Here is a 15,897-nt window from a genome sequence, read left to right on the forward strand (position 1 = left end):
CTCTATGTTTCTTCTAAGCAGCCTCTCCAATGGTTTCCTCATTGCCAAACGATGGCCCAGGTGCCAGCCCATATTTAGGCTTTTGTTCCATTACTAGGCATGGAGAATCCTCCTGGGTTAAGAGGGCCTCTGACAGTTCTGTGGCTTTGGGGCCTTGCTGGATCCCCGTCACTTCCCTGTCAGGGTTAACCCCATCTTGGGGTGACCGTCCACAGCATGGCAGACCCTTGAATTTTCAGTCGCTTCAGTATCAAAGCTCAGCTAGAGAGGGGATGAAACCAGGCATTTACTGATGAAGGAGCAAGAAAGGTTTGCTCACTCTTAGACCTGAAATATTCTTAGTTGAAAACGGCATTTTTCTTCCACTCCATCCCTAATTCTGGGAGAATAGAGAAGAAAGCCCTTGAGAGCACCACCTTCTCTCCCCAGTAGTAGAGAGCCACTCCGTGGCTTGGCCCTTGGCCTTCTCAATGGGAGCTGGCGAGGCTCGTCTTGCCTTTTTATGTGAAATGTCGAGGAAATCACAAATTGTGGACAATGAAGGTTCTAATAACTGCAAATATTCTTTTCAGCTTTTGGAGGCCAATTACCACCAATGCATCAGCAGCAAAGGTAGACTATCAGGCTCCTTGCCTTTCCCTTGCATGTTCCCACTTTAACTGTTTGCACGTACATGGTAATAGGTGATAATGAAATGCCTTTAAAGTGGGATGGATGTGTGCGAGTGGGCTTTGGGGGTACAGTTGCTCAGAAACAGGAGATTAATAGAAGAATAAATACTGAAATGGTTTAGCATCTAATGGGGGGGGTGTTTGTTTTTAACTTTATTAAGACTCACATTTCAATGGAGGGTTTTTGTGCTTAAAGGAAGGGAGGTCAGTTCTGTTGGTAAATACCTACATAGAAGTCATTGAAAGCAGTGCAGTATCCAGAGTGCTGGGCTTAGAGTCCGAACCTCCTGGGTTCAAATCCATCCTCAGATCTAACTGTGATCCTAGATAGATCACTTCCCCTCTGACTCGGTTTTCTCCAAAATGGAGAAAAACTCCTCGAAAAAGGCAATAATGAGTAGCCACCTCCCTCCTGGGGTTATTGTGCAGACTAAATGAGATAATATTTGTAAGGCACTTAGCACAGTGCCTGGCACATAGTGGGTACTAAATATTAGCTATTGTTACTAACGTGGACTACTCTGTTCTCTAGTTAGTAATAAAGATGTAATGTGCTTTTAGACGTTTTTCTGTGAGCAGACAATTACTTATTATTTACTTAGTTGGAGGTGATAGTAACAGCTTCTTTCCTTCCTTCCGATTAGGTCGGTAATGACAGAAGAATACAAAGTTCCAGATGGAATGGTTGGATTCAGTAAGTAATGTCGAAAAGCCCAAGTAATGAGATAAAACTTGGATCTGGTCTTATTTTCCTAGAATCTTCAACTCCTGACTTTCTGTTTTTATTAGTAATTGGCCGAGGAGGTGAACAGATCTCACGCATACAACAGGAATCTGGATGCAAAATACAAATCGCTCCTGGTAATCGAACCTTTTCTTCCCTTATTTTTGCCTGCCAGTGACTAGCTCCAGCCATTCTAGTTACTTGCTAATTCCATTTCTTTTCTTTGTTGTAGATAGTGGTGGCCTGCCTGAAAGGTCATGTATGTTAACCGGGACTCCTGAATCTGTTCAGTAAGTATATGAGAGCCGAACTAATGAGTCCATTCCTGTGGACAGAACCCTAGAACTTGGGGCCTCCAAAGGATCCTTCCTTCCAGCCATTTTTGTCCTGATCTCACCTCTGCCCAAAGAAAGACTCTAAAAATATCTTGGTTTCATGGCAGGGCCAGTGACCTTCTTAGTCAACATATATGTGTTCAACAACCGTAAAGTGCAAAAAAGCTTGCTCTAGAATAGACATTTTAAAGGAAATAAGCATTTATCAAGCAGCTGCTTTGTGCCAGGCAAGCCCTATGCTAAGTGCTATAAAATACTTGATTCTCACCACAACCCTGGGGTGTCGGTACTCTTATTCTCTGCATTTTACCGTTGAGAAAAGATTAAGTGACTTAGCTCGAGTCTGGACCTCCTTACTGCCCACTGGGCCCTATATGGGCTGGCTGACGTAGTCCTCCAAATATAATCTGAGTGAAGGGGAGTCCATTTTGATGGCGATGAGGAACCTCAACTCATTGTCCAGTAGTGGGCGAAAGCTTGAGGATGTTCCTGCTATTTACCCTTTTCCAGGTCAGCCAAGCGGTTACTTGACCAGATTGTTGAAAAGGGAAGACCAGCACCTGGCTTTCATCATGGGGATGGACCAGGAAATGCAGTCCAGGAAATAATGATCCCAGCCAGCAAGGCTGGACTCGTTATCGGCAAAGGTGGAGAGACTATTAAGCAGCTCCAGGTACAGAGGGTTTGATGCACCTGGGAAGTTTGAGTCGTCCACGCCATTCTTCATGACATGTATGACTCTGTTTGAAACAGGAGCGAGCTGGTGTGAAAATGGTGATGATTCAGGACGGGCCACAGAACACTGGCGCCGACAAGCCACTCCGGATCACGGGCGACCCTTACAAAGTCCAAGTAAGCCAGCGCTAGTGGGGGGGGGGGGGGGGCATTTGTGTGGTGAGAACCTTGGTAGACATTTCTCACGGGCTCTGATCACATTATTATTATTATATCTTATTAGCAAGCCAAGGAGATGGTCTTGGAGTTAATCCGAGATCAAGGTGGCTTCAGGGAGGTGCGCAATGAGTACGGGTCAAGAATAGGAGGCAACGAAGGCATCGATGTGAGTGTTCCCAAGTGTGCACCTCCCTCTCTCTCCCTCTCTCTCTCTCTCTCTCTGTCTCTCCCTCTCTCTCTGTCTCTCTGTCTCTCTCTCTCCCTCTCTCTCTCTCTCCCTCTCTCTCCCTCTCTCTCTCTCTCTCTCTCTCTCTCTCTCTCTCTCTCTCTCTGTCTCTGTCTCTCCCTCTCTCTCTGTCTCTCTCTGTCTCTCCCTCTCTCTCTCCCTCTCCCTCTCTCTCTCTCTCTCTCTCTCTCTCTCTCTCTCTCTCTCTCTCTCTCTCTCTCTCTCTCTCTGTCTCTGTCTCTCCCTCTCTCTCTGTCTCTCTCTCTCTCGCTCCTCCCCTCTCTCTGTCTCTCTCTCCCTCTCTCTCTCTCTCTCCCCCCCCCCTCTCTCCCCCCCCTCTCTCCCTTGCTCTCTCCCCTCCCCCTCTCACTTCCCCTCTCTCTCTCCCCCTTTCTGATGAAGAAACAGGCATTGATAGACTGCAGAATACCCCACCAGGCTCCTGCAGGTCTGGCTTTCACACCCATGTTTTCTGATGTGATCCTTACCTTCTGTCTTAGAATTGATACTGAGGATCATTTAAGAGCTGGGCGATGGGAATTAAGGAATATGCCTGGGTTCTGTGGACTGACACTAAGAAGTATCTGAGGTCAGGTTGGAACTCAGGACTTCCTGTTTCCAGTCCTAACTCTATCCACTGAGCAACCTGGCTGCTGCTGCAAAGACCTTTCAAAAATTTGGTTCTCTGCCGTGTTGTAATAGCCTAGTCTGGCACTTTTTCTTTATGGATTTTAATTTCCCCAAAAAATATAACTAGAACACATTCAAAGTTGTTTAATTGTCCCCTTCAGTCAGACTCCTCCACTTGCCATTTTGTGGCCTCTCTGGGAAGCCTCCGGACTGCTTACCTTCCTGTTGAAAAGCCTACCTTTTCTTTATTTCTTCTCCATTCTCTCGCCTCCACAAGGTCCCAATACCGAGATTTGCTGTGGGTATTGTAATAGGAAGAAATGGAGAAATGATTAAAAAGATACAGAATGATGCTGGGGTTCGGATTCAATTCAAGCCAGGTGAGCTTCTACACTGGAGTCTCTTGCAAAGCTTGCCCTCCTTTTGGTGTCTAAAGTAAGCCGTTTCTGTGTTCTTGTTTTTTTTCAAGTCTTAACTGAATTTATGAATCATTTTGCATCTTTTTTTTTAATCCTTTAGAATCCTTTTCCATGGTTGCGTGATTCACAAATCCCCTTTCCCCATTCCTGAATTCAACGTGCAATTCCACTGGGTTTTGCATGTATCCTTGCTCAGATACTATTTCTGTGTCATTCGTATCTGCAGTAGTGCGAGCCTTTAACACCAAAACTCCAATCATATCCCCATGACGTTACATGATGGATCACATATTTGTTTAATGCATTTCCATTTCCACAGTTCTTCCTCTGGGTGTGGTTAGCTCCTTTCTCATAATTGTGCCTCAGGATTGTCCTGGGTCAGTGCGTTGCTGCTAGTAGAGAAGTCAGTCACATTTGATTGTACCACAGTGTATCCGTCTCTGTGCATAAGTATTTTCCTGGTTCTGCTCCTTTCGCTCTGCATCACTTCCTGGAGGTCGTCCCAGTTCACCTTATGATCTCTTTGGGGTACAGACCCAGCAGCGCTATGGCTGGAGCAAAGGGCAGGCGGTCTTTATCGCCCTTTGGGCGGAGTTCCAAATTGCCCTCCAGAAGGGTTGGCTCCATTCACAACACCAGCGGTGTGTTGTTATTTTTCTGTGTTCTCTGTAGATGACGGGACAACACCAGATCGAATAGCACAGATTACAGGCCCTCCAGACAGATGTCAGCATGCCGCAGAAATTATAACGGACCTCCTGCGAAGTGTTCAGGTTTGACTGATTCCCAGTAACCATCAGTGAGAGGCCGTACATCCCTGGTCTCTGCTACCCCTTCCTTAGGCCCCAGAAGGGCAGGCTTTGCCTCCGTGATTCCACGAGCACCCGTTCAGAATTAAGGCAGAATGGCACTCGGGTGTGGGGTGAAGCTTCTTGGAGGCCGATTGGTTGCTAGAACAAGCAAAGCCACAGACTAGCTGCATTTCTCTTGCTTTGGCACTTGAGGGGAGCGGCAATCTTGGGCTTTGGGTGCTGATTTCCCGTTTTTTCCTTAGGCTGGTAACCCTGGTGGCCCAGGACCTGGCGGTCGAGGAAGAGGCAGGGGCCAAGGCAACTGGAGTATGGGGCCACCTGGTGGACTGCAGGAATTTAACTTCATCGTTCCAACTGGGAAAACTGGATTAATCATAGGAAAAGGCAAGATGCTTGACCCTCTCCTGGCTGCAGACTTGTAGCCTAAGTCTGGGGGGGGGTGCTCTTGGAGTAACACCGGTGCCTGTCCACGGGCTCAGCCACTTGTCCTGAAGACGGTGCAAGATGGGTGGGCTAGGCAGCCGGGCTGGGCACACAGACACTCTTGAAGAGACGGATATTTCATGCTGAGGTGATTTAGCTGAAACCGGAGACAGGCTAGATAGCATGCGTGGAGATGCGAGTTTGCAGAAGGGCTTCAGGTATGTGAGCAAGAGCTTTTCTGTCTAAAAAAGATGCTGCTTGTTCTAGACATGAACCGACATTTCCACACAATGCTTAAGTCAGGCGCAGCCGCCTGTTGCGTTAAGGAGGCGCGTATTCCTTGGACACCCGGGAGAGGCCTAGTAGCAGCAGTCAGGGAACGCGTCCATGGCTTTTGCAGCAAGCTCTCTTCAGGCCTTTGAGGAAGAAAAACCAAACTTGTGTTTCAGGTGGGGAGACTATCAAAAGCATAAGCCAACAGTCTGGTGCTAGAATAGAACTTCAGCGAAATCCTCCACCTAATGCAGACCCCAACATGAAGCTATTTACAATACGTGGAACTCCACAGCAAATCGATTATGCCAGGCAGCTCATAGAGGAGAAGATTGGTGTGAGTAGTCCTGGGGCTCTGGGGGGAGGGGGTTTGCAGGGGAGATCCTGTGTACAACACGGGGGGGGGGGGGGTTAAGCCATGATCCACACAATGTGTCGGAATTGGGAATTAGCAGGAAGCTGGCCCAGATTAATGCTTCTATTCCATCCCTGAGGCGGATTTCAATCCGTTGGTGAGGTGGGATGTCAGCCAGACTCCATCGCTGCCTCCTCCTTCCCAACCGTTCTCACTCACTGGTTTCTAGATCTCCATGGCCAGGACTTGGGCTCTTCTGGCATCACCTCCTCGAGTTCAGGGTCATCCCTGTCCATACACTGGGATTTCGCTGGCTTACCCAAGAGCTGTCTTAAAAACAGAACAAAACCTGGGCCCCTGGTGACTAGTCCTTTGGGCGCCCAGAACATGATCCTCCAGGTTCACCACCTGCCTTTGGACTCACCCTCTCCCTTGGCTTAGTGCCTGTGTTGTGGTCAGTACCTGAGGAATTTGGAGGAGAGTTATGGGGTGATTGCCTCCAGCTGACAGAGCGAGCAGAGGATTCATCAGTCGTTTATCCAGTGCATGCTGGGAAGCAAATATTTTAGGTGTAATTTAGAGAGGATGCAAGAGGCCTCCCTTAAGCTCCTTAAAGAAGTTATTCTCTCTCTAGAAGGAACCCCCCGCAATTATGACTTTCGGGGGGGGGGGTGGCAAGGTGCTAAATGGTAAAACTGAGCTGGACTGGAGGAGAGGCTAGGCTTGAACCCAAGACTCCAAGGATAGGCGAGTTTGGGGCAAACCTTGGGTTTGGTTTGTTTTTCTAAGCGATGTTATGGAGGGTCATTTCTAGGCCAGGCTGACTGGGACCAAGCCAGTCAACAGAGGTGGTGGGTGATGTGACAGCTTAGGAGTCTCCGTTTTACCCTGGAGACAGAAATCGTTTCTTTACTGGGCCCTCGGACAAGTCAGGGCCTCTCTGGCAGTCAAGGGAGTGTTGTTGCTGTCCAGGGTCTCCAAGTAGGACCAGACACATCCTTGACACAAAAATAGGGTTTAACCTTGAAAGAAGAGTTTTCATTCTTTTTTTCCTTCGCCTTATGGTGAGGAAAGCGTGAATATTTCCATCTCCCAACCCCCCCCCCCCCCCCGTAAAAGGAATGTAGTGTGCCTGGCAATGGAGGGAGTCAGCATGGAAGTGAAGGGGATCCCCTGAAGAGCAGTGGCAGTAGTTACAGTGATGGGAAGATTGAGGAAGAGCTGGTTGAGTTAGAAAAGGAACCTCTGAAGTAGGCCTCAATAAAGCCAAGGGGCGAAAGTGTCTGGTGTGTTCATGATGGCAAATCCCTTCCTGGGTTCTGAAGGAGGGAAGCCTTAGCAGTGACAAGAGGCCTTTTCTCAACCCGCTCTGACTACCTGGCCCAATCTCCATTGAGTTCTCCTGAACCCACCAACCAGCTTGATGGTTCCTAGATGTGTCTGGCCTACCCTCTGCTCTCCTCCTCTCCAACTGGGTTTCTGTAGGCATTTCAGACGAGCACATTCCTCGTCCCCCACTATCTGTCCCCCCAGGCCCTGAGGCCACACTCTACGTCTCTTATCCCTGGGATTCCAACTAGCATCTCTTCAGTCTGGACTGTCCCGGTAGCTGCTCCGGGACAGGCCGCCTGCCTGTGCCGACACTAAAGTGGGCGCCTCCCGGGCTCCTCTCGCCTCGAGAATTAAAGGCAAAGTTCTGTTGGGCAGGCAGAGTTCTGGCCCATCTTGGGCCTTCCCATCTCCGAAGCAGCCTGCCGCCATTCCTTGGCCCGCTTTATTTGACCCTCGAGTTCAGAGTGGTTTCTGCCTTCTGAAATGTGCTCCGTCTTGTTTGACCAACGCCAAAGCCATTTTCAGCTCGCACTCTGCTCCCCGGACTTGTTCTCGTCTGGGAGCCCCCTTGGCCCCTTGCTTTCCTTCAGCACTACCTCAGCCTCACCCCGTGTCTAAGTCTGCTGGTTATGCACGCACACACTCCCCCCTCCCCTATCTGGTCCCTGCAGAATTGCTCACAGGCTGGGTTTTCCCTCCTTAGCGTCCCCAGCCTGGGCACAGCACCTGGTGCGCAGTGAGCACCTAAGGCTTGTCTGATTGCTCCGTCACTTCTCAGCCGTTTGGGTCTTCCGCTGATCTGTTCTGCCTCACACTCTCTCTCTTTTGTTGCAGGGTCCAGTGAATCCCTTAGGCCCACCTGTTCCCCACGGGCCTCATGGTGTTCCGGGCCCCCACGGGCCTCCAGGGCCTCCAGGGCCGGGAAATCCAATGGGGCCCTACAATCCTGCACCTTACAATCCAGGTCCCCCGGGCCCTGCTCCTCAGTAAGTACTGGGCCTCTGTTTCCCCCCAGCTCTCTAGGGGGCGGATTGACTGAAATGCCTTCAATGCCCCTTTCTTTTCTTCCCTAGTGGCCCTCCAGCTCCATACGCTCCCCAAGGCTGGGGGAATGCCTATCCTCACTGGCAGCAGCAGAACCCGCCTGACCCAGGTGAAAGATACAACAGCGTTTGCTACCTTAGCGTTGTTCCTATGTAGACTCTTGAGGGACGGGGGGGGGGGGGGGGGGGGCACAGGCTATTTCTCGACTAGACACTACTAAGATGGCAGTCGCAGCTAGGCTCCCCCATTGGCCAAGGGCCTTTCCTGCCACTCCTAGCATGAAAGAGAACATCTTGGGATTCTGGTCCTCGGTGCAGCCTCAAGAGGAGTCTTCTCCCGGAGCCCTCTGGCTCTCCTCAGTAGCTCGCCACGTTCCTGGTCTCAGCCCTTGCCCGCCCTGAGCTCGCCCTGTTTGACCCCATGCCCTCGACTGGGCTACTTGAGGAGGGGGAGGCCTTAGGCTAAGAGGGTTCGTGTTTCTGTTGCTCTGCCCTTCCGATTCCTTCTGTACAGTGCCATCTCCTCACTGGGGATGCAGGTGTAGCCCAGCTGCCAAGGCAGGTGATCAGGAAGCGGGGCGGCTGGGCTGGAAAGTGCCTGGCTGTGGCTTGGGTGGGTTGTGGGGCCGTGCAGGAGAGCAAGTCGAGCATGAGGCTTGATTCGTTTTGCCACAGCAGAAAACCCAACTGCTGGGGACGTTAGCTGAGGAGCACGCTGGGGCTTACGTGGGCGGGGTGGTCTCCATGGCTCCATCGTCTTGGGCATCGAGCAGACTGAGCTGAAGGCAGGCAGTGGAGGGCTATGGGGCAGGGCTGGAGACGGGCGCCGGTCCTTTGGGTCCATTGAGTTTTGTGAGGCTCTTGGCCTCTTCTAAGCTCATAAGAGAACTTTGTTGGTTGCCCTCCACAGAAATGCTTTGGGGTTTTGATAGGCATTTTAGATGCATTTCCTCCCCAAGTAGCGGGCAGCCGTTTCCTCGTGTATTTTAGTCTTCAGAAGGCTTTCCTTGGGAAGTCTGTCCAGTTGCCTACAAATCTGGTGTGTTCAGAACAATGAGGATTACAGTTTGTTCAGTGTCCCAAATGAGTTCGTTCTAGAGGACGAAAGTACCATCTAGGAAATTCGGCGTTTCCTGGGGCAGGAGAGTTTCTGCTCGTGAGCCAGGTCTTGTTTCGCATACCAAAAGGTTCAGTTGCTCTCCGCTCTCGACCTTCTCTCCACACCTACGCGTGGCCAGTTCCATAGAATGCCCTGCGTTTGGGTCCCCTTTGCCATTTCGGTTAGCCTGCCTTCCTTCCTTAAAGCTGAACTCGGGTTTCCCGTGTGACTGAGCCAAGCTAGAAGAGTGCCCGACGCATCGACACACGAGCCGTTCTTCTCCCCTCGCCCCCAATAGCCACCTCTCCACCGTGGGCTTTTGAGGCCAAGGGCTGGACCCCGCCGCTGTCTCTTAAATCTTGATTATCTTCAGTGTTCTGCTTCCCAGGGCGGTCGTCCACCATATTTGCTCTTCCCTCGTGGCTTTTTGTGTTCCTTCCAGGGGGTGGCCAGGCCCAAACATGGAACACTCTTACTGTGCCTCTGCCCCGACTTCATTGGGCCGTCATGAGAGGCGACTCGCCCCCTCAGGGAAGGAAGGGGCTTGGTGGGGCAGGTCTGCATTTCCGTTACGTGTTGTGATAAAGTCTGGTGGATGCTTGTCTTCCCAGAGAAATCTCACACTTTTCTTTTGGTTCTAGCCAAAACAGGCACAGACCCAAATTCCGCCGCTTGGGCTGCTTATTATGCTCATTATTACCAGCAGCAAGCCCAGCCACCCCCAGCAGCTCCAACAGGCGCACCAACTACAACTCAGACTAATGGACAAGGTAAGGATCCCTTTATCCCAAGAAAATGTCTCCGTACAAACCAGCTCGTTTCGTTTTCATTGTGATCGGGCCGTGGGGCGCTCGCTTTAAAGGCTGCGGCTTTCTTGGACTCGAGTCGCTTAAATAGCTCATTCAGCAACACAGACCATTCCTCTAAGCCTTCATAACCCTGAAGCAGTTTAAAAGTTGTTGCCATCTTTGATTCCATGAAGTACCGCTGGGTGCTACTATCCACCTAGCAAAGGAGTCGGAACCTTAAGCTTTGGCTTGTCTAAAAAGTTGTTCTTGTTTTAAATGAAATCCTTGGTGTCCGCTGATTTGTCATCTTCTCTCTAATTCTTAGAGTCTAGGAACACATGCCCGTTATTTCAGTTATCTGGTTGTTTGGTTTTCAGACAAACAGGAGTTTCTGTCCTGATGTCCTCTTTCTCTGTGCTGTAGCAGTCCTGAGGGGAAACCTGTGATGGCCTAGGACCTCGCCACTCCTGCCTCTTACCATGGGCCACTGGCTGCCAACTCCCATTTTTATTGATGAGTCTAGTGGACGAGACATGTTCATTGGGCAGCTTATAGTTAGTACTAGTTGCATGGCATTCAGTGAATCATTTCATTGACAGTATTTAAGAGAAGTCCTAGTTCTCACTGCTTAGAAGTTGAGTTAAAATATGTTTGAAATTAAGCTTTTGAAACTGATTTTGAGATATGCTTTATTTTCAAACAAGGAGATCAACAAAATCCAGCTCCCACTGGGCAGGTTGATTATACCAAGGCTTGGGAAGAGTACTACAAGAAAATGGGTATGTGGCACTTTTCTTTGTTGACCATCTTCATAGACTAGATGATTCTAACCCTGACCTTTCATTTGCAGCTGAGCAAACAACTGGGGAGTGTCCCTAGGCCCCTAGATCTAGCCAGCTCCTCTGCCATGCAGAATTCATTTGGGACTATCTGGGGGAGAGCACAGGGAGCCCCTAAAGGAGAGGCGAGAGTCCTCTAGACGACCCTCGCAGAATCAGGAACGAGAACGTCATTGGCCAAATTGTATTTGAAAATCTGTGTTTGACTCGTTGGGTTTCTGAGGTCCAAAGCTGAACGTTACTAGTGGAAATTGTCCTGTGGCCCTTGGAGCTAACAAAAGAGCTTGTTTGCCCGAGAGAACGCCTTTTTGGTGGCCGAGTCAAAAGTGACCCCTTCCTGGGTCATACACTGGTCACTTGGTGATGCTTATGCATGCCAGAATACAAGGAGTTCCTAGAAGTGATTGGTTTAAAGTTCACTTCAGAGATTCGTTGAGTCACTGGCTGGAACCTGGTGTTTTGCCACTGAGTGATAAGTTTATATTGAGGTTACTCCCAGCTTCATGTTGGGATCCCCAAGCTCTATGGAGTGAGCTTTCACTTCCAAAGAATCCGTCCCTTTCTGTGGGAGATAAATCTCATCAGAAGCTCCCGGATTGTTTTAGGGAGATGGCAGGACGTCCGGCTTAGAAGAGCTTCCCTTCGCCCCCTTCGGAAAGGCTTTTCATACGAGTAGTCCATCTCATATTGCTCGAGGGGAACTTGGGATGAGAAAAGCCGTCCTTGCATGAGGACCACCAGCCTAGGGAGGGGGGCCTTCTGGCCCACAGAGTCTTTATTTCTGTTTTGACGGGCCTTTATATGATGCTCCCAAGCTTGTGGGCCACCTCGAGCATGCAGCCAGCCACCACCCCTTGAGGTGCTCTAGTTTTCTTACGTCTGGGACACGAGTATGAGCGCCCTAAAGTATTTTGGCTAGAAGTAGCTGAGGCATGATTCACAACTTGGGTCTTCTGCCCGTCTTAACTCTTCACCACCGAGACTTCATCTTGTGCTTAGCCAATTGGCCAAGAAAGGGAAGGGGTGGGAATAAGCATTGATTAAGCACCTGCTGTGTGCCAGGCACTGTGTTGGATGTGTTCAATCATTGTCACAGTGGATCCTCTCAACAACCTGCAAGGTAGGTGCTGTTATCATCCAAGTGGAACCTGCCAATTAGTGGTGTCTGGGGCTGGGTTGAAACCCAGGTCTTGGGGGCAAAAAGATGGGGAACATAAATAGACCTGGGTTGATGGGGCAGATATACCTTTTTGGAAAGCAGTTCTGAATTCGGTTGATAAAGTGACTCAGAACAGCACCTCAGAATTCCACAGCACAGTCTTACCTTGCAAGGAGGATGCATTAACCAGAAGAGGCCCTGGGTAGGTGTGCCAGCCTACTGGAAGCAACTCCTTTGTCTAAGCTGCCCGTTGATTGGGGAACAGCAATGGCCACCACTGCTGTGCCATCAGAGAAAGAGAGCTGTAAGACAACCCATCAGAAGTGGTGTGGGACAGGCGAGGAACACCTGGGGATGCTCCCAAGGGGTTCATGTTCTTACCCAAGAGTTAGTCAATTGGGGATTGTTCACTAGATGAAAACGAACCCATTGAGATCGGGACCAGTGGTCCCACTCCCATTAGGGACGTGGCTCGGGCTCCTGGAACGCGGCCCTCGATGTCGGCCACCAGAGCAAAGGCAATGGATGTTCCCTGTCCTGCCTCACTCAGCCGTTGGTGGGGCTGCCCGCTGGCCGAGTCAAGGCCGCTCTGCCTGCTTCCACGGCCCAGGGTCTGCTTCGGGACAGGCCAAGCACGACTGCCCTTCTTTCGAATTGAAGCCAGTGGAGAATTGGGGCGTTTAAGGCCTGAAGTGATCTGGGAAGGATTGGCTCCAACTGTCCAGCGTGGAGGCACAAGAGCTTTTCCGTACCCTTGGGTCGGGTCATTGGAGGGGCTCGATTACTTAGGCCACTTTTGTGGGTGAAACAAGGTGACAGGGACAGGTTGACTTTCAAATGACTTGAAATTCTTTGGAGTTTTCCGTCTGGTTTTTCTTCCTGGTTTGTGCTGTAATTAGCTACCACTGCATAAATTGCCTGTGAAGATTTTGCTGAGCGCTAGGCCTCTCGGAGACCGGCGGGAGCAGTGATTCCAAGTTCCTGGCACAGAATCATGAGTCCCTGCTGAATGCAGGGCTCACTTTCAGATGGTCTGTTGGGTCCATTTTCTCTTGGATTTTGTTTAAGAAGCTGCCCGTAATCGGAATTGGGCCACGAAGTGTCTGATAGAATGGAAAAGGAACCCATTTCCTAGCTTAGGTTTTCAGCTTCCTGTTGAATTCTTGAACACTGAGTCTTCCAGGTTAGCATTTCGGACAGGAAGGCCACCTGGGGAGGGGGGAGATTTCAGGAGAAATACATGGTGAGCCAAAAAGGAGCTTCAGACGGCGGGCAGGCTACGGTTTTCTCCACCGTTTGCTCCCTTGATGTTCAGGCTTTGAGGTCCCACTTGCAGAGGAGTTTAAAGGCCTATGGCCAGGGCCAGGACCCAAGAGTCGGGCATTTCCTCAGGAAATGGGCATTTGATGGCCCCTTAATGTGCTCTCACCCATCTGTGCCTCTCCTGTAAGACAGTGGAGCCACTTTTACTCTTTAATTAAGAATTCAGATGGAGTGCGGCTCCTCCCTGGGAGCCCAAAAGGAAGGGCCTGCACGAGTGGAAGTCCCAAATGTTCTCAAGCTCTCCTCATTCCTGGCTGCGTCCATTGGAGTTGAGAGTGGAGTTCCTGCTCCAGCGACAGTGCTTAGAACTCACTGCTGAAGTAGCCCAGGAGTTGACGACAAGACCTTGGTGAACCTCAGCATTGGCTTTTTGATGTGGGTGAAGACGGCGTGGCATAGTGAAGGGCACTGGGGGCACACCGTCGGGAGAGTCTTGGACTTTCCCTGCCTACCCTCCTCGCTTGACCAAAGGAAGAAAGAGCGAGACGTTTTTCTCCGTTGCGAAGGAGGAGAAGACCGTTGTCCATCTTGGTGTGGTTTGGCGGTTTCTTTTTTTAAATAGTGGTGCCAAAAAGACGCCGGTTTTTGCGGAGAGGGAGAGTCCGGTGTTGTCGAGGCCCGTCTCCACCACCAAGCTGAGCCTCTGGCCCCGAATAGCCCTTTCAAAGCAGGGCCGAGTCCTCTCCCTGCGTGCTTTTGAAAGTCTTGATAACCTGTGCTGACAGTGGCTATCGTTCTGTATTAAATTGTAGGGGGTTTTTTTTAGGTCAACAAGGGCAGACACAAGATTATTCAAAGGCTTGGGAGGAATATTACAAGAAGCAAGGTATTGTTCTTCTTAGAAACGAGATTCTTTGGCACTCTTGGCTTGGGTTACAGTAACGACGTTCTCCTTTTGCTTGGTCTTAGGTCAAGCCGTTCCCGCTCCCACTGGGGCCCCCCCGGGTGGCCAGCCCGATTACAGCGCGGCCTGGGCAGAATACTACCGACAGCAGGCCGCATACTATGCCCAGACCAGCCCCCAAGGGATGCCACAGCACCCACCAGCCCCACAGGTAGAGTTGGCTCTTTGGTCTGTTTCTCCTTCTCTGCATGTCTGCCGCTTGGGTCACTTTGAGTGGATATGCCTTTTTATTTTTTCCTGGCAAACTAGACCTTTAAATGTAGTCATGTGGTGTGTCTTGAGACATTCTCTCTGGCATCTGAGTGCTGAATCTCTCCACAATGCCTCTGATTATTTAAAAAACCGATTCTCTCCTCCCAGGGTTTTGAAATCATGCAAGAAGCCACCACCACCATTTGTATTAACCGATTTTTCTTTCTTAAAGGATTCACTCCTGAGTTACCTTGATTGAAAGGATTCTCTTTAACTTTTTGTGTATCTCTTATGTATCTCTTCTGCACAGGGCCAATAATAAGAAGTGGACAATACAGTATTTGCTTCATTGTGTGGGGGAAAAAACCCTTTGTTAAATGTATGGATGCAGACGCCTTGATGAAGATCTTAATTTGTTTTGGTTTAAAGAGAAATAGTGTTTTTGGAAAATGTACAAACTATCTATCACTACTGATAGGAGGGAATATTTCTGTGTAGAAATGAACATTGGTTTGTTTTTAGTATATTAGTGTAGATGTACACATTCCAGCAAATGTATTTGCAACTATTATGTGGTCGATGCTTTGTGATATAAATGTACTTTTCAATGTATACTTTCACTTTTAAAATGCCTGTTTTGTGCTTTACAATAAATCATATGAAACCTCCTGTGTCGGTCGGTAAGTTGGCTGTGTGGGGATTGCAAGGATCCGAATTGGCTAGCAGTGATGGATTAAGATACGTAGAGACCAAGAGAAGCTCCCCCAGGATGGACTCTGGTTCCTAGAGCTCGGAGGCCGAAGCACGGGCGCCACGTTCTTTTTCCTTCCCCCTTTGCGCTGTAGTGCTAGTTGGAGGTTCTTTTTCCACCTGTCCTAGATGGCTGTTGAGCACACGTAATCTGCAGACGGTGGGCTTCTCTCCTTCTGTTGGAATCTGAGCATTGCATGTGTGTAGGATGATCTCACAGCATTTCCTTTAACACCCGACTGCTGTTTCAGGCCTGGGCCGCTGCTGTAAACACCAGTTAACCTTTCTGTTCTTCATGTGATCGTTCCTTGGTTAGCAGCATCCATGACTTGACGCATTTTTCAGAGCAAACACGAAGTAGCTCAGGAGGACAGCCGTTTGCTTTGTAAAGTTCCCAGGATGCCTTGTAGGAAGTAGCCCACCTGCATCTGCCATTGAAGCCTAAGCGTAGAGCCCGGGGCCGGGCGGGCGGGCGGGCGGGCAGCTGTGTTGGCAAGTGCACAAGTCCAGTCATTGAACGACTAATTTTTGATGTCCTTGAATCCTTTTCTTGCTCTTTAACATTTGTGCTGCAATTCTGATATTTGGTTGAAATCCATTGTTTTGCTCTTTGCATATTTGTTGGCTCTTTGCATATATTAATCTAATAGACAACATACAAATACAGTCTGTCTTGCCATTGTCTGTTGAAGCGCAGGTTTGATCC

At 49.7% G+C, this 15,897-nt stretch overlaps 1 protein-coding gene across 7 annotated transcripts in view; it reads left to right on the forward strand.

The window, feature by feature from the left end:
* The window catches only part of FUBP1 (far upstream element binding protein 1), a 23,226-nt gene extending 8,117 nt beyond the window's left edge, over nucleotides 1–15,109 (forward strand). For 3 of the 7 annotated variants that reach the window (XM_056814880.1, XM_056814883.1, XM_056814882.1), the window contains 18 exons: nucleotides 573–612; nucleotides 1,316–1,365; nucleotides 1,461–1,532; nucleotides 1,628–1,685; nucleotides 2,241–2,403; nucleotides 2,484–2,582; nucleotides 2,689–2,790; nucleotides 3,758–3,860; nucleotides 4,572–4,672; nucleotides 4,954–5,095; nucleotides 5,584–5,744; nucleotides 7,929–8,080; nucleotides 8,168–8,247; nucleotides 9,878–10,006; nucleotides 10,729–10,803; nucleotides 14,112–14,171; nucleotides 14,255–14,400; nucleotides 14,752–15,109. In XM_056814880.1, coding sequence (XP_056670858.1) covers nucleotides 573–612; nucleotides 1,316–1,365; nucleotides 1,461–1,532; nucleotides 1,628–1,685; nucleotides 2,241–2,403; nucleotides 2,484–2,582; nucleotides 2,689–2,790; nucleotides 3,758–3,860; nucleotides 4,572–4,672; nucleotides 4,954–5,095; nucleotides 5,584–5,744; nucleotides 7,929–8,080; nucleotides 8,168–8,247; nucleotides 9,878–10,006; nucleotides 10,729–10,803; nucleotides 14,112–14,171; nucleotides 14,255–14,400; nucleotides 14,752–14,760 — 1,742 coding nt within the window. In that variant the 3' untranslated portion in view covers nucleotides 14,761–15,109. Of the gene's footprint in view, nucleotides 1–572; nucleotides 613–1,315; nucleotides 1,366–1,460; nucleotides 1,533–1,627; nucleotides 1,686–2,240; nucleotides 2,404–2,483; nucleotides 2,583–2,688; nucleotides 2,791–3,757; nucleotides 3,861–4,571; nucleotides 4,673–4,953; nucleotides 5,096–5,583; nucleotides 5,745–7,928; nucleotides 8,081–8,167; nucleotides 8,248–9,877; nucleotides 10,007–10,728; nucleotides 10,804–14,111; nucleotides 14,172–14,254 lie in introns of all 7 variants that reach the window. The other 4 variants (XM_056814885.1, XM_056814881.1, XM_056814884.1 and 1 more) reach the window with 2 other exon arrangements.
* The last annotated feature ends 788 nt before the right edge of the window (nucleotides 15,110–15,897 follow it).

This window comes from Monodelphis domestica, chromosome 2 (assembly GCF_027887165.1).
Source record: "Monodelphis domestica isolate mMonDom1 chromosome 2, mMonDom1.pri, whole genome shotgun sequence".
Classification (NCBI taxonomy): domain Eukaryota; kingdom Metazoa; phylum Chordata; class Mammalia; order Didelphimorphia; family Didelphidae; genus Monodelphis; species Monodelphis domestica.